This window comes from Podarcis vaucheri (genome assembly GCF_965113315.1).
Source record: "Podarcis vaucheri genome assembly, chromosome: 3".
NCBI lineage: Eukaryota > Metazoa > Chordata > Lepidosauria > Squamata > Lacertidae > Podarcis > Podarcis vaucheri.
In genome coordinates this window covers 123,594,093-123,614,701 of record NC_138761.1, presented here as the reverse complement: position 1 = coordinate 123,614,701, position 20,609 = coordinate 123,594,093, and the positions used below count along the sequence as shown (strand labels likewise).

General features: G+C 41.2%; 1 protein-coding gene across 6 annotated transcripts in view; it reads left to right on the top strand.

Moving 5' to 3' along the window:
• LOC309528771 (cytochrome P450 2K1-like) overlaps positions 1–20,609 on the top strand; it is a 38,578-nt gene that overhangs the window by 4,904 nt on the left and 13,065 nt on the right. Inside the window, exons 6-10 of one of the 6 annotated variants that reach the window (XR_014217892.1) lie at positions 674–847; positions 9,972–10,113; positions 10,859–11,043; positions 12,970–13,111; positions 14,244–15,383. The exons of 2 other annotated variants lie outside the window; for them this stretch is intronic. Coding sequence is in view for 3 of the 4 variants with exons in the window: in XM_082216411.1 (XP_082072537.1) it covers positions 18,792–18,974; positions 20,408–20,570 (346 nt within the window). In the remaining variant the exon portion in view is untranslated. Of the gene's footprint in view, positions 1–673; positions 848–9,971; positions 10,114–10,858; positions 11,044–12,969; positions 13,112–14,243; positions 15,384–18,441; positions 18,592–18,665; positions 18,975–20,407; positions 20,571–20,609 lie in introns of those variants that run through there. 3 more of the 6 variants (XM_082216411.1, XM_082216412.1, XM_082216410.1) reach the window with 3 other exon arrangements.

Sequence of the window (20,609 nt, the reverse complement as noted above, 5' to 3'; positions counted from 1 at the left end):
GAGAATGTCTGTCTATTCCTATGCCCCACTTCCTGACCCACAAGAGAACCTCTCCTCCTTATTCCAACGCCTGCTTTTCTTACCCAGGAGTCTTTGTTGTGCAAGCTTTTTTGAAAGTCTAAGTCAGGTGTGGGGAACCTTTGGACCTCCAGCAAGAGCTAAAAATTCCCCACCGCCAGCCCAAGACAGATGCTGACATGAGCCGAGGTGAAGCAATTTGCCTCAGGTGGCAGATCCAACCACTTCCCTGTCCCTGCTGTTGCACCATTGCCAGCCACGTCTCAGTTTTGCCCATGCCACCATGGCTGCTGCCACAGTGCCCTGTATTGTGGCAGCACTGTGAGTGACACCATGGGTCTGTTGGTGGACTGGGCCAGGGGGGCATTTTGCTGCCCCTGGCCACTTCTGGTTGACCTCTGTCTAGGGGCTTGTCCACATCTGAGCAAACTGCTAATCCACAAGTACAAGGGGGCTCCATAACTACAACAGCACGTAAGAAAATGGCCTCCAGCCTTGGCCTCTAAGGGATATTTATTCAGCGTTGCTCCAATCCAAGTACATTTTTGTTCTGTGTCATTTTTTTATTCCTCTGTGGAAGATGACAAACATATTTGGAGTATCACCTGATAATTAAGCACTGGGCTTTACTCTTTGTTCTATTTTATCCTTACAGCTGTATAATGTATTTCCTGCTCTTGGCTCGCTTTTGGGAGCCCGTAAGACTATCCTTCAGAACAGAGATGAGATGCATGCCTTCATAAATGCCACCTTCATACAACACCTCAGAGATCTGGATGAAAATGACCAAAGGAGCTTGATTGATTCATTTCTTCTGAGACAGCAAGAGGTAATGGAGTCTTTTAAGCCCCCCAATAATTTTTTTTATACTTTCAAATGTTGAAATTTTCACGTTTTAAAAATACATTTCCATGTGAGCTGGTGTCTAATATACAGTGGTACCTCGGGTTAAGTACTTAATTCGTTCCGGAGGTCCGTTCTTACCCTGAAACTGTTCTTAACCTGAAGCACCACTTTAGCTAATGGGGCCTCCTGCTGCTGCTGCGCCGCCACTGCACGATTTCTGTTCTCATCCTGAAGCAAAGTTCTTAACCTGAAGCACTATTTCTGGGTTAGCGGAGTCTGTAACCTGAAGCGTATGTAACCTGAAGTGTATGTAACCCGAGGTACCACTGTACTCTGCACATTTTATTTATTTTTTGCTCTATAAAGCTTTGGCTAATATCTGGAGTCTGTGACCTGATTGCTTGCAGGGCTGTTTTCCAGTGGGACTCCCACTTCTCTCAAGAGAAAAAGAAAAATATCAACCTTTGAGATATGGTAGCTCAGTTGGTAGGAACACGATGCTGCGTACGCCAAGGTTGCAGATTCGATCCCTGTAAGGGACAGCTGCAGTCCTACACTGCAGATGTTTGGAACAGATGATGCTCAGGGTCCTTCCAACTCTATGATTCCATGATTCCATGACTAGTCCAACATGTCATGCTCCCTCCCCCAGTATTTCTTTTGCAACATGCTCCTTTCTTCAGCCTGTGACATGCTTTCTTTCTTTCTTTCTTTCTTTCTTTCTTTCTTTTAAAATATTTTTATTAATTTTAATGTACAATTTTTTTTAAAGACATACTACACAAATTCTTACATACATATTCTTATTTGGACTTCCTTCAACACCTCTGATAATCCTCCATCCTAATCACTTCTCCTGCAATTCTTGACTTAATATTGTCTTTACCTTTCTTAACAAATCATCTCCCCCTTTCCATTTTTACAATATTTCTTAAATTACTCCTCACAGAACTTCTTGTAAACCTACAAACGTAATTTGATCATCACAAATATTTTTCACATACTCCATAAATTTAGTCCAGTCTTCAGTGAACCTCTGGTCCCACCGGTTTCAGATCCTTCCTGTTAGCTTGTCTAATTCTGTGTAGTCCATTAGTTTCATCCTCCATTCTTCTCACGCTGGTAGTTCTTCTTGTTTCCATTTTTGGGCCAGTAATATTCTTGCTGCTGTTACCGCATATAAAAAAAGCTTACAGTCTTTTCTATTTATATCATTTCCAACAATACCCAAAAGAAATGCTTCTGGCTTCTTTATAAAAGTATATTTCATCATTTTTTCAATTCGTTATATATCATCTCCCAAAAGCATTTCACTTTTTTACATTCCCACCACATATGGTAAAATGATCCTTCTTTTTCTTTACATTTCCAACATTTATGTCAGGGAACTGACATCGGAGCGAGAGGCGAAGGGGAGGCTCCCAGATTATGCTGGCGAAGGTCCCAGCAGCAGGGGGAGAAACAGCTCAGTAGAGGGGGAAGCCAATCAGCGCAACACCAGGGATAAAGGGGGGCAGACGGGGGAATTGGAGAGAGGGCTCAGGGACTCTTCACTGGACATCAGTGAGGAGAGCCCAGGTCCTCCGCTACCCACGCCTTCCCTGCGCAGAAGACTCCCGCACAGTGAGAGGAGGAGGAGACTGGGTGTCAAACAACTTTTATGTTGGAAGAGGTTCAAGAAACGCCCACTGACGGATTCTGCCAGTGACTGAGGCAGCCACCATGAGAAGGGGCTGTGCAGTCAGAAAGTTTTAACAAGGCAAATTAGCCGAGAAAGGCACCAGTTTACGCACGAGTAACTCATACCCATTACAATTTATTACTCACTTTATACATTTTTGCTAACTTAACTGGTGTGATATACCATTTATACACCATCTTCATCACATTTTCTTTTAATGCATTACATGTGGTAAATCTCAAACCTTCTTTCCACAGTTTTATCCAATCACTTAACTGTATGTTATATCCAAAATCTTTTGCCCAATGAATCATAACTGATTTTACCTCCTCATCTTTCAAGTGCCATTCAAGCAGTAATTCATACATTTTAGACAAAATTTTAAAATCATTATTCAACATTTCTTGTTGAAACTTCGATTCTTTTCCAGAGAAACCTTTTTCTTTAACATCCTGTTTAAATATTTCATTCACCTGGTAATAATGTAACCAATCGTTAACATACTCTTTCACCTCCTCGTATGGTTTCAATTTCCATTTTCCTCCTACTCTAATTATTAGTTTCCCATATGTTATCCACTTCCCACTCATATTGACCTTTTTTACACACATCACTTCTAATGGAGACAACCAATGTGGTATTTTTGGTTCCAGAAGGCTTTTATACCTATCCCAAATTTCTATAAGAGATCTTCAAAATATGTGGTTTCCAAATCCTTTATGGACTTTTTTCTTATCATATCATAAATATGTATGCCATCCAAATCTATTATCATAACCTTCTAAGTCCATAATTGTATTTTCCAATTTCATCCATTCCTTCAACCAACAGAGGCACAATGCTTTCATAATATAATTTCAAGTCCGGCAGGGCAAAGACTCCTCTTTCCTTAGCATCTGTTAGTAACTTAAATTGTATTCTCGGCTTTTTGCCCTGCCAGATATATCCTGAAATTATCTTCTGCCACTCTTTAAATATTGCTGCCCCTTTTAGTATTGGAATTGTCTGAAACAAGAACAACATCTTTGGTAGCACATTCATCTTTATCGCTGAAATCCTTCCCCAAAATGATAATTTCAACCTTCCCCATACCTCTAGAGCTCTTTTGACACTATTCCACATTGGTGTATAATTATTTTGATACAGATCAATATTTTTGGCAGTTAACCAAATTCCTAAATATTTAACTTTCTTTACCACTTCTATACCTATCTGTTGCTGCAACATTTCAACCAATTCCTGTTCCATATTTTTAGCAATCATCTTAGTTTTCCTTTTGTTTAATTTAAAACCTGCCACTTGACCGAACTGTTCTATCTCCTCTATTACTTCCTTAATAGTTATTGATGGATTTTCAATTGTTAATACCAAGTCATCAGCAAAGCCTTTTACCTTATATTCATTTCGACCAACTGTAACACCCTTTATTAACTCATTTCTCCTTATAGATCTTAAAAGAACTTCCAGTACCAATATGAATAATAATGGTGAAAGAGGACACCCTTGTCTTGTACCTTTAGTAATTGCAATATTTTCTGTTATTTTGCTCAGTATATATAGCCTTTAATCCATTTAGGAAGAATTGATCCATGTCCATAGATTCCAAATTTTTTAACATAAATTCCCAAGATATATTATCAAAGGCCTTTTCAGCATCCACAAAAATTAACATTGCTTGTTTTTCATTCCTGGCTGTCAGATATTCAGTTATATTGACTATATTTCTTATGTTATCTTTCATCTGTCTGCCAGGAAGAAAACCTGCCTGATCTTTATGTATAATTTCTTTCAATATTTTTTTCATCCTGTTCGCTAATATACTTGCAAATAATTTATAATCTTTATTCAACAACGGAATTGGCCAGTAATTCTTTACTTGCATTAAATCTGAGTCCTGCTTTGGAATAAATGTAATATATGCTTCTTTCCATGTTTCTGGTAATTCTCCCTTCTTTAATATATTATTCATAACTTCTTTCATTGGTACAAGTAGGGTGTGTTTCATTTCTTTATAATATCTTGCAGTAAATCCATCCAGTCCTGGTGTCTTCCCACTTTTCAATTCTTTTATAGCTTCTTTAATTTCCTCTACATCAATTGGGTCGTTCAGACTGTCTTTTTTATCAGTCAGGATTTTCTGCACCTCCTTTTTCCTCAGGAATTCTTCTATTTTTTAAATGTCACTTTTCTCAGTTCTTTTATATAAATGTCTGTAAAAGTCCTCAAATCCTTTCCTAATTTCTTTTGGATTATCTATTTCTTTTCCATCTACAATAAGTTTATTAATTGTATTCTGTTCCTTTCTTTTCTTAATTTGCCATGCCAGCCATTTTCCAGACTTATTTGCAAAAAAATTCTGTCTCATTCTTTTGATATTCCATTCTACTTCTTTATTTATTATCATTGCAAATTGAGTTTGTAATATTTTAATATTTTGCTTTATTTTCAAATCATTTGCTTTTTTAATTAAATTCTTCTCATTTTCCATTATTTGTTTTAAAATTTCTTTTCTCCCTTTTTCTCTAATTTTCTTTTTATCGTATTCTGCTGAATAAAAAAACCTTGCACCACAGCTTTGCTGGCATCCCATACTATACTAGTTTTTGTACCCTTATTACAGTTATTCACAAAGTAGTCTGTTAAGTTCTTACGTGCCTTTTCTATTTTTTTCTGATCATCTAAAAGACACTCATTTATTCTCTATCGAAAGGATTTTTCTTCTATTCCTTTAATAACACACTTTATTGCATTGTGATCAGAAAGTACCTTTGGTTGTATTTCAATTTTTCTTCTTCTTCCCTTGTTTCTCCTTGTTCTTCTTTGTGGTCCTTGATACGGAAAGGGGGGTGCCTTCCTTCACCCTTCCTTTTGAGGGTCCAAGGCGATGACCTCAAGGGCACCCAGCCCTACATTCACCCCTCAGCCCCACATTGTTGCACAAGCACCACACCCTACCCAAGCCCCAAGTTTAAAGTGCCTTTCCCTTTTCCACATGGGCAAAATAAGCCCAAGCTCTCAAGCCTTTCTCTCTCTCTCGCTCCATCTTTATCGTGGGTTGACTGTATCAAACTGTATCCCCCATTCGTTTCAATGGCCGCGTTCTACCCAATCAGAACCATGCATTCGCTTTGCAGAGCTAGCTCAGCGAGCTCCTGCACGCCTCATTTAACCTCTTGACAAGCTGCTGACGGCTCCCCGCTGGGAGAACAATGGAATCGAAACTCGTGAACCCATAAAAGTGTCAAATCTTGCAACAATGTATCTATTTTGTTTCCGACTTCAATTATTAATATAAGAATGGACTGAAACGGACTAAAACTTCTAAAAATTGTATAAAATCAACCGCAGCTCTGATTTCCTTGGTTTTGGTGTCAATCGACTCAGTTTCTTCAGGGCTCCATGACACCTCCTCTGCCTCCATAATCCCTCGAGCGAGGAGTCACGTACTCAGGAAGACCCTAATCCGGTCAAATCACTCTGCCCAACCTTTCCTCCGGGCAATGCCAGGTGGCAGACTTTACATACTTGGACTATTGTCTTCTCATCACCGGTACTCAGGAAGCGCTTATCTGCGCATATCTCCAGCTCTGCATATTCCTCCCTCCCTCCTCCATATGTTAATCTGTGTAACCCAACCTCTCCTTAAAATATTCATGATGTAACCTGTGTAACCCAACATCTCTCTAATGTATTCATGATGTAATTATGATGTATTTTGCACTGCATTCTGGGACATGGAGGGAAGTTTCAAAAACTCATGTCACCCCTTTCTCGGGGTTCAATCTCATCTTGAACCTGTTGCGCAATAAACTTGGGTCTTCTACAGTTTGCTCCTGTCTCCGGCTGAGCTCATTTTCTTCCACAGGGACCCGCGGACCTAGTCTGATGAGCTGGGTGGCTGAGTAGCCGCGCACCCAAATTTTTCCGTAACATCCTTCTCCCCTCTTTCCGGTCCCACCGGGCCCCCTGCTCCCGCTCCAGCTTCGACTGCTTCCTCTCCCCTTCCCAGTTCCTTGTATCTTCTCAGAAACTTCTGTGTTTCATCTGGATTTGTGAGTTTAAATTTCTTCCCTTTGTGAAAAAAAGGAAATCCCTTCTGGGAATTCCCATTTAAATTCAATTTGTTTTCTCCTCAAGGTCTGTGTCGATGGTTTGTAAGGGTCCCGTTTTTTCAATAATCGAAGTGGAATGTCCTTAAAGATGATTATAAAATTCCCATCAATACTCAATCTTTTTTCTCTACTTTTCTGTAATATCAAATTCTTCATTTCTCTGTCTTTAAAAATAATTAAACAGTCACCTGGAAAATTCTTTGCTTTAACAGATCTTGTCTTAATTCGAAATGCATTTTGAATGGTTTTCCTAACATCTTCTACTTCCATGCCTAACCACTGAGCAATTTCTGATGCCAGTTTCTCCCTTATATTCTCCCCTTGTACCTCAGGTACCAACCTCAATCTCAAATTCGCCTCTCTTTGCCTCAAGTCATTCATAGCGATCGCGTCCCATATTCCTTCTTGTGTTTTATTAATTTCTGAAACTTCAGCTCTCATCCTTTCCTCTTCCCTCTTTACCTCTCTCATCTCCAATTTTGTTCTTTTCATTCATTCCCTCCTCCAAACTTTGTGTTCTCTTTGTTACATCCCTCATTTGTCCTTTCAATTCATTAACTGTCAAATCAATTTTTTTATCCATCTGCTCCAACCTTGTCTCTAAGTTTTTCTCACTTTGTTTAATATCTCTCTTTATCTCTGTGAACATCTTTAATATGTCTCCTTTCAGTTCCATCTCCTGTTTGGATCCCATTCTTTCCCCAGGTGTCACACTTTCACTCCTTTTTTTCTGTGTGTGGGACATTCTCTTGTCTTAGTAATTTCCAATTAAAATTATAACATCCAAAGTTTTTAAAAAAATATTCTTCTTGCCACTTGCTTGGCTAATCCCCGATCAAGTTTTATAACATTCAAAAATTGGGAGATTAAATTTTCTTGCCACTTGTTTGGCTAATCCAATCAAATTAGTTATGATCCATCATATGAAGTAATTATAATCCATCATAAGCGAGAAGGGGGTGAAACAGAACAATAGATAATAACAGATTAAGAAGGAAGTAAAATAAGCAATAAAAAAGAAAAGTTGAATTATAAAACCGATTCAGAATACAAAGAAGGAAACAGAAAAACAAATTAAAAATTAAAATGTAAGATATCTGAGAAGAAATATTCTAATAAAAAATAAAAATAAAGAAAAAGAGAGGAAAAGAGGCAAAGCTTGGTATAAAAATCCAAAGGGGGAGATTAAAAGGAGAAACCAAACAAAAAATCATACACCAAACCAACTCAAAGAATGATAAGGAAGGGCAAGGCAAAAATTATAACACAGATAGTAGAGAAGAGACAGAACAAATAAATAAATAAATAAATAAGGGGGGGGAGAAGTCCCAGTCAATTTTCTTCACCAAAGCAGCTAAGCCCACATCAAAACAAAAACAAAAATAAGAGTGGAGGTCCAACAGAAATCGTCAGAGAGGGGAAGGAACAAAAAAAAGCTATTTTTTTAGATGCAATCTAACGTCTCAAGAAGTATTTGGTGTCTCAAAAAAGAAAGTAAAAATGGTGATGCTCACTATCCTTCCCACGTCCTCACAGAAACAGAAGGGACGGGTGGTTGAATAACTTCTTCTCCCCACTCCTTGTTTCCACATAAAAATTAACCAAACTTAATAAAAAAAAGAGATCAGTCTAGTTTGGCTTCTCACTTCCACATTAGGTTGCTTTGGCACAAAGAGAAATTTTAAAAAGAAATCAATAATAACTAGAGAAGGCTTCCAAACAATTGACAATGCAGTTCATTAAAATCGAAAGTAAAAAAATATACCGTATTTTTTGCACCATAACACTCACTTTTTTCCTCCTAGAAAGTAAGGGGAAATGTCTGTGCGTGTTATGGAGGGAATGCCTACGGATGGCGGGGGGATCTGCTGCAGTTGTGAGCAGAGGATCCATGGTTCCCCTTCCTTCCCTTCTCCGTGGCTCGCTTTGAAACAGCAAAGCGGGAGAAGAGCCGCTGAGTGGGGAGGGGAGAGGGACAGAGAGCCTGCTTCTTTAAAGGAGCAAAGCGGGAGAGGAGAGGAGCCGTTTACACGAGTGTAAGCGCCTCCTGTCTGGTTGGTTCCTTTAAAGCAAGCAGGCTCTCTGTCCCTCTCTCTTCCCCACTCAGCTTGCTACATAGCAGCAAAGTTTTTCAGCTCGCTAAGTCGGGGATGAGTGGGGAGGAGGAAGAAAAGCAGAGCCTGCTTGCTTTAAAGGAGCAAAGCGGGAGAGGAGAGGAGCCTTCTCCCCTTATACCCCTCTTCTTCATTATTAGCAGCATCCTTCTCCACCCACCCCACACGTGCTCCTTGCCCCTTGAGTGCTTTTCCTTCCCTCGCCACTTAAAACGTGGTTACAAAGCACGGATCCACATGGATCCTCAGGATTTTTGCACTGGGTCACCCCAAATTCACCATCAGATCACATAGCATGTCCATGGCTACAGCTTGCACCAAAAGAAATCACGCACCCACTGTTGCCTGGGGCCGCAGTGGTGCAAAAACGTGGTTACAAAGCATGGATCCACATGGATCCTCAGGATTTTTGCATTGGGCTACTCCAAACTCACTGTCAGATCACATGTCTGTGGCCACAGCATGAACCACAAAAATCATACATCCACTGTTTCGTTTAGAATATTTTTTTTCTTGTTTTCCTCCTCTAAAAACTACGTGCGTGTTATGGTCGGGTGCGTGTTATAGAGCGAAAAATACGGTATATATTAGAAGTTTCCTTTACCTGCAGTCCCAGAGGTCCACCAAAAAGACAAATAAAAAGTTCTTGTTCAGGGTTTTATCCCTTCCCTGCTTAAATCCACCTTCTTAAATTAAATAAATTAAATTAATGTCTCTTTTAAGTTAAAATATTCCGTTTGAGGTAACTCACTGTTCCATCCGCTCTGTGGGAAATCTTTGCATATAAATAAGATTCTAGACGAGGCTGACCAGCTTCCGAATCGTTCCAAATTAACACATCCCGATAGATATTGCCAATTAAATTTGGTTTTCTTACTGTTTGAGAATCAATCGCTGCAACGTGCAAGCCTGGGGCTGCACTTCCGGAGGGTAGAAAATGGCGTCCCGTAGTGCCAGCGTCTCAATCTCGCCATTCTCTTCACCTCTAAACAGAGGCTACCTGACGGCCGAGGGACCCTGTGACATGCTTTCATGGAGAAAAGAGATTTGAGTGTGCTTGCTGTGTATGATTATTCTACTTTCCTAGACAGCTTCTCTGCTCTTTCCATTCCAGTGAGTGCCCTCCCAGCCCCTGTCTAGCTACTTTGATATCTGCACATGGAATTTGCTAATTTCTTTCTCTCTTTTTTTACACCCCAGGAGAAGGACAAGCCAAATGGATATTTCCACAATGAAAACCTAAGATCCCTTGTGGGTAACTTATTTGCGGCTGGCATGGAGACCACTTCTACCACACTGCGCTGGGGACTGTTACTAATGATGAAATATCCTGAAATTCAGAGTGAGTGCTTTTCATTGGGTTGGCTCCCATTACTCTAGCTAGCATATCTTGATTCCAGTTATACATAACTAGAATGATACCTCTGGTTACGTACTCAATTCTTTCCGGAGGTCCGTTCTTAACCTGAAACTGTTCTTAACCTGAAGAACCACTTTAGCTAATGGGGCCTCCCGCTGCCACCACGCCGCCGGAGCACGATTTCTGTTCTCATCCTGAAGCAAAGTTCTTATCCTGAGGTACTATTTCTGCGTTAGCGTAGTCTGTAACCTGAAGCGTCTGTAACCCGAGGTACCACTGTATCTGGGGGCCTGGGAAGCTGGGGGGCTGAGCCCCACAATATTCAATGAGGGGGGGTGGCCCTCCTCAATATTCCACAATACGGTGGGCCTTGTTGGGCCTAGTTTTACTGTGTGACATCACTCATGTCAGCCCCCCCCCAATGTTGGGTGTAGTCAAGCATGCATGTTTCTGACTTTCGCTTCCTACATAACTATAAGCAAATTGTGTATTTCCACTAAAATTCTCAGGTGAATAGCATCTTCCACAACTTTGCATTATGTTGTGAGATTGTGCTCATAGATCAGGCAGTCGCATTGCATAATTAGCTGTCAGTTACTCCAGGAAATCTGAAGATATGAGTTGGTGGCAAAAATAAGCTTTTGAGTTTGGCATTTGGGGGGTGGGGACAAAAAAACACACCAATGAGTTTATTTTAACAAAAAAAATCACACTCCACTGCCCCCAGATAAGGTCCAAGAAGAAATTACGAAGGTTGTTGGATCTTCTCAACCAAGGATTGAGCACCGAACGAAAATGCCATATGTAGATGCAGTGATCCATGAGATCCAGAGATTTTCTGACATTGTCCCCACAAATCTGCCACATGCAACCACTGTGGATGTTACCCTCAAAGGCTACTTCATTCCAAAGGTAATCACTTTGATTAAACTGCATTCTTTGCTCAGCTGACTGCAATCATTTCTTCTTTAATTAGGACATTACACTTTAGGCTATGAAGAAGAAGAGTTTGGCTTTTGATACACTGCATTCTTTGCTCAGCTGACTGCGATCAATTTCTCCATTAATTAGGACATTACACTTTAGGCTAACCCTAGGAGCAGGCCCCACTGACCTTCTTGTAAAGTAGGGGGCCATTGCCCCCCTGGGGGCCCCTGTTGGAGCCCCAGTTCCCTAGTCTGGGCCTACTTGCTTCTGCCTTCCTCGCTGCATACAGGTCTTTATTGAGTCATCCCAGAAAAGTTGGGCAAAGGGCTCAGTCAACTGTTCTCTCAGCCCAATGATGACAGTTTAAGGAGCTAATGGTATATTTGGAAAACTCAGCAGTGGCCAGAGGATTGGAGAAGATCAATCTACATCCCAATCCCAAAGAAGGGCAGTGCCAAAGAATGCTCATTTCACACGCTAATTGCACTCATTTCACACGCTAGCAAGGTTATGCTTGAAATTCTACAAGGCAGGCTTAAGCAGCATGTGGACCAAGAACTCCCAGAAGTGCAAGCTGGATTTCGAAGGGGCAGAGGAACTAGAGACCAAATTGCAAACATGCGCTGGATTATGGAGAAAGCTAGAGAGTTCCAGAAAGACATCTACTTCTGCTTCATTGACTATGCAAAAGCCTTTGACTGTGTCGACCACAGCAAACTATGGCAAGTTCTTAAAGAAATGGGAGTGCCTGTTGACCTCATCTGTCTCCTGAGAAATCTCTATGTGGGACAAGAAGCTACAGTTAGAACTGGATATGGAACAACTGATTGGTTCAAAATTGGGAAAGGAGTACGGCAAGGCTGTATGTTGTCTCCCTGCTTATTTAACATGATGCTTATTCGCATGATGCAGAATTCATCGTGCGAAAGGCTGGGCTGGATGAATCCCAAACTGGAATTAAGATTGCCGGAAGAAAAATCAACAACCTCAGATATGCAGATGACACAACCTTGATGGCAGAAAGTGAGGAGGAATTAAAGAACCTTTTAATGAGGGTGAAAGAGGAGAGCGCAAAATATGGTCTGAAGCTCAACATCAAAAAAACGAAGATCATGGCAACTGGTCCCAACACCTCCTGGCAAATAGAAGGGGAAGAAATGGAGGCAGTGAAAGATTTTACTTTCTTGGGCTCCATGATCACTGCAGATGGTGACAGCAGCCGTGAAATTAAAAGACACCTGCTCCTTGGGAGAAAGGCGATGGCAAACCTAGACAGCATCTTAAAAAGCAGAGACATCACCTTGCCAACAAAGGTCCGTAAAGTTAAAGCCATGGTTTTCCCAGTAGTGATGTATGGAAGTGAGAGCTGGACCATAAAGAAGGCTGATCACCAAAGAATTGATGCTTTTGAATTATGGTGCTGGAGGAGACTCTTGAGAGTCCCATGGACTGCAAGAAGATCAAATGCATCCATTCTTAAGGAAATTAGCCCTGAGTGCTCACAGGAATGACAGATCGTGAAGCTGAGGCTCCAGTACTTTGGCCACCTCATGAGAAGAGAAGACTCCCTGGAAAAGACCCTGATGTTGGGAAAGATTGAGGGCACAAGGAGAAGGGGACGACAGAGGACGAGATGGTTGGACAGTGTTCTCGAAGCTACAAACATGAGTCTGACCAAACTGCGGGAGGCAGTGGGAGACAGGAGCGCCTGGCGTACTCTGGTCCATGGGGTCACGAAGAGTCGGACACGACTAAATGACTAAACAACAACAACAATGGTATATAATCTCTGGATTATATTACGGATCATTTCTTGCTATATAAAAAAAAAAGACATTGAGGACTATACCATAATGATTTGCTTGACGGGCCATATGCATCTTTTAAATAACTCTTGCTTTTCCTTTGCAGGGGACTCACATCATGCCACTACTGACCTCCGTGCTACACGATGAATCTCAGTGGGAAAAACCATACCAATTTTATCCTGAGCACTTTCTTAACTCTGAAGGAAAGTTCATAAAGAGAGATGCATTCATGCCTTTCTCTGCAGGTACCGTAACTCAATTTCTGTCTATTTATACATATCCAATGTGAGCTTAATGAACAGGCCATCCTAAGTATATTAACATAAAATAAAACTTGGATGGAAGACACAATCCCAAACTGTCATTTAGAACTGCAATAAGATACGCAACATCATTCATTTTCAGTAGGGCCACTTCTGGGCCAGTGGCCAAATTGGACTCTTCAAGGCTCTCTAACCACCCTCAGAACTTCCCCCAGGCCTTGGCTTTCAGTGGACATGCTCTGTTTTCCCCTTGTGGGCTTTTGCCTGGCTGCAATGTGCCATTGATCTATGATAATGCTAGCTTCTAGCTGTGGTGGAAAATGGATACAGGCTGTTTGGAGGATTAGGGTACAAGAAACTCTCAGACCGTGGGCTGAAAAACATCCACTCCCCTTGGTTTTCAGCCCAGTAGAATGCTTCTTGCTGGGAGTTCATCTTTTGCATACTTGCCAACATTCCTCAGATGAAAATCAGGACATTTTCCATACTCATCCAACTCACCCTCCTCAAAGATCATTTGTGGTGTGTGTCCCCCTTTCAGAAGAAGGGACGCCATTTCTAAGCCAACAAGACTCAGGACACGCACCCTCCACTGTCCTGAGAAAACCCCTTAGCCCCAATCTGATTTTATTCTTATGGTAGATTTACAAAAGGAAAAACACACACCGATAAATACATTTCAGAAAGAGGCAAGATTAGACATGGCTGCACCAAGCATATTTTAATAACTCCAGACTCCTTGTGCTCCGTTTTGCTCCCCCTTCCTCCCTCCCAGGGCTGCTCTGCCCTCTGCCTCCCCCTCAGAGCCACTGCTAGGCCTCAACAGCCAAATCCTCTCCTCCAGCAGCCGCTCTGGAGGGGCAAGCGCTGGCTCACCCTTCTCCCCAAGCTCAGCAGCAGAGCATGCATTGTGGGGCTGGCACTGGAGAATTGGGAGACTTGGAGAACATGCATTTCTTCAAGATTAGTGTTCATTCTTGTTGCATTTTAGAATGGTATCATTATGAAATTTCAAACAGTAAGCAGTTTGATGCATTCCATTATAGATAAACCAATAAAATGTTATTAAGTAAGCCATGAACCCAGTTTCAATCCGGTTTGCGCTTCCTTACAGGTCGGAGAGCATGTTTAGGTGAGAATCTTGCCAAAGTGGAGCTCTTCCTATTCTTTACAAGCCTCCTGCAGAGATTCACATTCCAGCTACCTCCTGGAACATCTGAAGATGACCTGGATTTTATCCCTGCTGTTGGGTTCACAACACCACCCATGCCCCACCAACTCTGTGCTCTGCCACGTTCATAAGACGCAAAGTTCATGGGTTGCTTATCCTCCCTGTGTGCACAACGCAAACCACTTTTTAAACACCCTTATTAACCATGGACATTTTGGTTCAATAGACTTCCAGTCGGATTGGCCCATGATGTGTCACAAAACTTAAGTGTTGCACACTTATGTTCTGCTTAATGTTTGTAGTAAATACGATTCCGTGTTAATTGTAGTGCTTTAGTTCAGCCTAGGAATTTATTTTTGAAATTTACTTGATTCTGTTCAGAAAAAAATTACCTACTAACATTGAAATCTATATATTTTGTGTCAAGCCACTTCATTCCTTGTGTATTTTACTGCTTCATCATGTGGTTCTAAGTGAAGGGCACTTTTAAAAACAAAGATTTAAGCAATGGATGGTCAAAAAGGAGTAGTCAAATGCAGCTGCTTCTCCCCACTCTGATGAAGAGGCTCAGATTTTAACTGAGGGCCACAGGTATAGCAAGTCTACAGGTAACAAAATAGATTAAGACTTTCCATGTGAAAAGGTAAAGGGACCCCTGACAGTTAAGTCCAATGATAAATTCCACTGGTTTTTTAAAATTTGCATCAGGAATCTGATTAAGAACATTGTCCCCAGATTTATCTATATTATATATGATATATCCTATATTCTATGCATCTATATCCAGATCATATTTCCAAAAGATAAACTCCCCGTTTAGGAAATGTCTTTGGGTCTTTGGATGATTTTACATAAATACAAAGCACCTTTGGGAGGTTGGGCAGCAATAGGATTAAGATATTTGAAAGTTCAAACAACTCCTGAAACAGTTAAGTCTGTTAAAAAGATATGGAATATATTAGCCAATAAAAATAAATTTCATTCATTTTCAGATGCAAAACTTACTCTGTGAAGATATTCTATTTTAAAAATTGGGGGGGGGAGGTGATGGTAATATGGAAAAACTGAATGGGAGAAACCACTGTTTAGCTTTCTTTGAATAAAGAGTTAACGTCCCCGGCACTGGTGGTGTTTTTATTGCTGACCTACTCCTGCCTCCAGCTCCTGCCAGTTTATGAGGACTGAAGGTCTCCACCTTCCCACTGCCCTCTAAGGCCCCTCCCCCAGCAGCCTACAGCTCCACCACCTTGCATCTCATGACTTTGCCGTCTTCATTTCTCTCCATGTTCTGGGTGACCAGGGAGAAGGGAGCTGGTCGCAGCAGGAGGGGGAGACTCCCTGGATGAGGCAGCTGCATAATCTCTGTCTCCTGGCCCCTTCCTCTCCTGTCTGAACTGCTTTCTGCCCCAGCTTCTTCCTGCTCATGAAACCCTGTTACCTCTTCAGCTTCCAACACCTCCTCCTCCCAGTCAGCTCCCTCTTCTCCCACTGACCACTCATCCCACCACCAGTGCCCTGGCTCTGAACTTTCACCCCCTGGGGGTTTCCCAGCTGCTGCCTCCCATCTCAGCCAGTCCATGATATCTACCCACTTTGAACTTTTTATTTATTTACAGCCAAGAGATGTGTAAATGTTATGAAATAAATAAATAGGGCTCGGGTCCATCTAGCAGTCTCTTGTCATATCTTTCCCGACATTGCGATGTTGTGCGCTCATGATGTCACATCTTGGGCGCAAGTTGGTGCCTCTGGTTCGGGCATAGAGATCAACCGACAAAACTGGTTTCTTGTATTCACATGTTAACAAGTGCCTTCAAATTGTCGCGAATTCTTTGTGGTACTTTAGCAGAATGCTCAGAGTCCCAGGTTCTTCAGTGCAGTATTATTTATTGTGAGCTAAATATATACAAATATCTACAGAAGCAGTGCATACAGTCAGACAGAGTACCTGGCTGCACCTTAAAGCAAATATGAAGACTCTTTCTCTCTGACTACACTCCTCTACACCACCACCATGACCTCTGGACATGTTTGTTTTTAAACCGATGACAGCACATTACTCCTTAGTCATTCTGACCCAGTAACTCTATAGAAAGTATTGCATCAGCCTGTTGCATCAACTAGCAAACTCAAGCCTGCAGACGTCCTTTCACAGCATTCTGTGAATCCCGACAAAATATCTTGAAGCATCATATTCCCAGTTAAATGCCCAAATATGAGCTAGTGATAATGGTTTCACTTGGGAAATACAACAACTGTACAAGCTGCAGAGACCTAAAAATAGTTTTTCATACAAGCAAATTATCTGTGAAGCCCCCTCATGCGGAGCGTGTGGGCTCTTCAAATCTAGGGTTTGCACCCCCCTACCAATTCCTGTCAGTGAGGAATCCAGGTCTGCCCACATCTGAAACAGTCCCCTCAAGTGTAGCATGTTGTTCTTTGCCTTAAAGGGCAGATACAAACATTTACTCTAATATGAGGAAGTAGCAAGTATTGCAAATATTCACATGTTGCATTCAACAAATGTTCAAACTGCGTACGCAAGTAGCTAAGTTGTGCACTCATACAATTATTCACAGTTATTCACTTTAAGAAGGCTGATTTCAAAAAGCTGAAGGAACTACTGGGTGAGATCCTATGGTCAGAAAGACTCAATAAGATGGTCCAAATGCTGAAATTTCTACTGAAGTATTCCTCACTAGACTCTTAACAAATATATTCCTCCATGGACCCACTAGAATTTCAGTGGTACCTTGGGTTACAAATGCTTCGAGTTACGTTTTGTCGGGTTACAAATAATTTTAACCCAGATGTGAATTTTCTGAGCTCTCGGAGGGCTCGCCACTGCCAAGTCCCAACATCTGTGGGGCCTACGGATGCTCCTCCGCGAATGCTGGGAGCCAAGCCAATTGTGATTGTGGAAGAGGACCCTGAGCCCCCATCCAAACAATGACTATCATCAGCACAGGTAAGGGGAAAAAATCACATTTTCATTTTGTACTGTTTTATTGATTTCATTTGATGGATCAATGGCTTCGTTAGATAGTAAAATTTATGCAAAATTGCTGTTTCGGGGGTCGCTTTTCATCGTCTGGTTCCTGTTGAGTATGTTTCGTTTGTTAATTGAGTCCCTCAATGCTAATCAGAGGCTTCCCGTTGAGTCTGCCAGCTGTTGAGTCCCGAGCACTCACGCAACACAGAAGTTATAGTTGGAAGTTTTGTTTTTGCTATTTTTTTGCGTTTTGGTTGTCGGGCTTTTTCAATTTTTTGACGTGACTTGTAGTTCATTTTATGGGACTGACTCGTGACTTCGCTTTTGTGACTGTGGCTTCTGATTTCATATTTGTGGCTGGTTTTTGTGACTGTGTGGAACCCAGTTCAGCTACTGGTTGATTGTGTGACTGCAGAAATGGATAAAAGCCCCCCATCCAAACTGACTATCATCTGTTAATTTTTTTCATCTAAACTGCTGTCTTATTTATTTTATAATGCAGTACAATGATTATTGCCTTCATTGTCTCGTTAGACAGTAAAATTCATGTTAAATTGCTGTTTTAGGGGGTTTTTTCATCATCTGGAATAGATCAATTCATTTCCATTACTTTCAATGGGAAAGTGCGCTTCAGGTTAAGAACGGACTTCCAGAACCAATTACTGTAAGTACTGAACCTGAGGTACCACTGTTCCTGCTCTGATACCGTGGTAACCGCCTGTCAACACCTGAGCCTCCTGCCACCAGATGCAGAACAGCATGTGCTTAAAATGGCTGTAATCTGCCCGGGGCCCTTATGGATCAAGAGCAACTATAAATAAAAGACATCATCATCAGCTAAACCACAATGTTGCACAAGCCAAGAGGAAGTATATCACACAAGTTTGTCTATGGAGCAAATAGTTCCAAAGATGACTGACAGAAGAGGGCCGTGCTGCATAGTGCAGAAAATTGCGCGCACACACACACAATATTTGTGCAGTATTTCCCAGGGAACATCTCCCTATTTTGCTGGCACCGGTATAATAATTAACTAAACTAGCTACGCACACATGCCGAATAGCAGAATATTTGTAAAGAAGGAGTTCAGCAGGTTCTGAGACTATCTCAAAAATTTCTTACTAGTTCAATAATTACACAAGAGGATTTCTTAACAGTTGTTTGGGTTCCTTCCAACTCTCCAGTTCTGTGATTCTATAATGTTGTTTTAAACCTGAACATTGGACTTCCGGAGAATTCAAAAGAGGTTGAACGCGCTAGACGATGTTTTCATTTCAGGAAGAAAACACCGCTGCTCAAGTAAGTATAAAGGGAATGCTGACTCATCAAGCGTAGCTTGCAATAAAATCTGGGGGAAAGTTCATTCCATTGAATGAAATAATTCATTAGAGACAGTGCCTAGTATTTGCTGCTCATTTCAGCAAGCAGACATTGTCCGTGATCAAACTATGTTGTGACTTTCACAGTAATCGCTTCAGAAATTTGTTCACTGAAAAGAAATGGATTGGACTGAACAGATTCCAGCATTATTCCTGCTCATCCTTACAATTATATTCATTTGGAAATGGGGCAGTTTCTGGAATAGGAGCTCCAAAAATCTCCCACCAGGTCCGACACCTTTACCACTTGTTGGGAATCTCCACATAATGGATCTGAAGAGACCTTACAGAACAATGTTAAAGGTAACGTTTTCTTTTCTTTCTGCAGCAAGGCAAAGATTCTGTGGATCTTTTTAGGCCAGCTAGATATCAGCTAGATATTAGTCATACCAGAAACGGCTTAGTCATGCTGGCCACATGACCCGGAAAACTGTCTGCAGACAAAAGCTGGCTCCCTCGGCCTGAAAGCACCATGAGCGCTGCAACCTCAGAGTCGACCATAACTGGACTTAACAGTCAGGGGTCCCTTTACCTTTACCTTAACCAGCCTTATCCGCAAAAATTAGCTGCAAAATTATTGAACTTTTCAGTGTGAAGCCTGCACTTCTAAATACATCATTTTAGAATCCACTCAAGTTTTCACAATTATCTTACGTGAAACAAAACAAAGCAATTATATTGCTGAATGTGGGCTTTTAAGTGCGCCCATGTCTGAAATTATGTTCTTATTGAGAATATTCATCTGCACTGGAAGCAATTGCTGTTAAAAAAAAACACAACAACATCAAAGAGAACTGGATAACGTATAACACAAAATTAAGGGAAGAGGTGGGTCAACTACCGTATTTTTCGCTCCATAGGACGCACCTGACCAAAAGACGCACCAAGTTTTTAGAGCAGGAAAACAAGAAGAAGAAAAATCTGACTCAAGTGTTGTACTAAACTATTTCAAACAGCAAACTGGGTGGCTCCTCTCCGCTTTGCTGCTTTAAAGCGAGCCACAGTATACAATGAAGAGAATGGAAAAAGAACAGACGTGGTGGTAGTATGGTTGCATTGTTTTTTTGTAACATAAAATCATTCAATAAAAATTATTTTTTTGAAAAAGAGAATGTTCATCTCTTTGCAACACCCACAATTCCCATGATTCTTTGGGCAGGTGTAAAAAATTTTATTAGATTAAATCTAGGTCTCCAGGGTAATTTTAGCTAAAGGCAATATTGGAAAGCACTGGCGCTCCTCGGGTGAAACTGAGGAGCCTAATTCTGAGCAGTCAGAACTGATAGCTCAGTTGGTTGAGCATGAGACTTTTAATCACAGGTTCGTGGGTTCGATCCCACGTTAGGCAAAAAGATCCCTACATTTCAGGGGGTTGGACTAGATGATTCTCGTGGTCCCTTCCAACTCTACAATTCTATGATTCTAACTTTCAATTTCTTAAGGAAGGAAAATTCGCATCAGTTTTCAACATTATTTGCTCACAATTATCTCCAGATAAAATAAAAGACCTGCAGAATTTGCCATCCTACTGCACTTTCTTCTTAATAATTTGAGGTTACTCCTCTTGCTAAAGGCACCCACGTGATGAACAGTGCTTAGACATTTAAAGTTGATGAAGTATACCATACAACTATGTAAATGAAATCAGTTTTCATTTCAGATCTGTGACAGTATGTATCTATGTATGTTTAGGGGGATTTATTTGATGTTTCTCTCCTTTGGTCATTGAACTACAGTTGTCAAAAGAACATGGCCCCATCTTCCGCATCCAAATGGGATTCCAGAAAATGGTGGTGCTGACAGGGTATGAGACAGTCAAGGAGGCTCTGGTGAATCAGGCGGACGCATTTGCAGAGAGAGCCACCATCCCAATTTTTGAGGACCATGCAAGAGGCTTTGGTGAGGTCTTTCCTTCTGTATAATAGCTTGTGCTGTTTG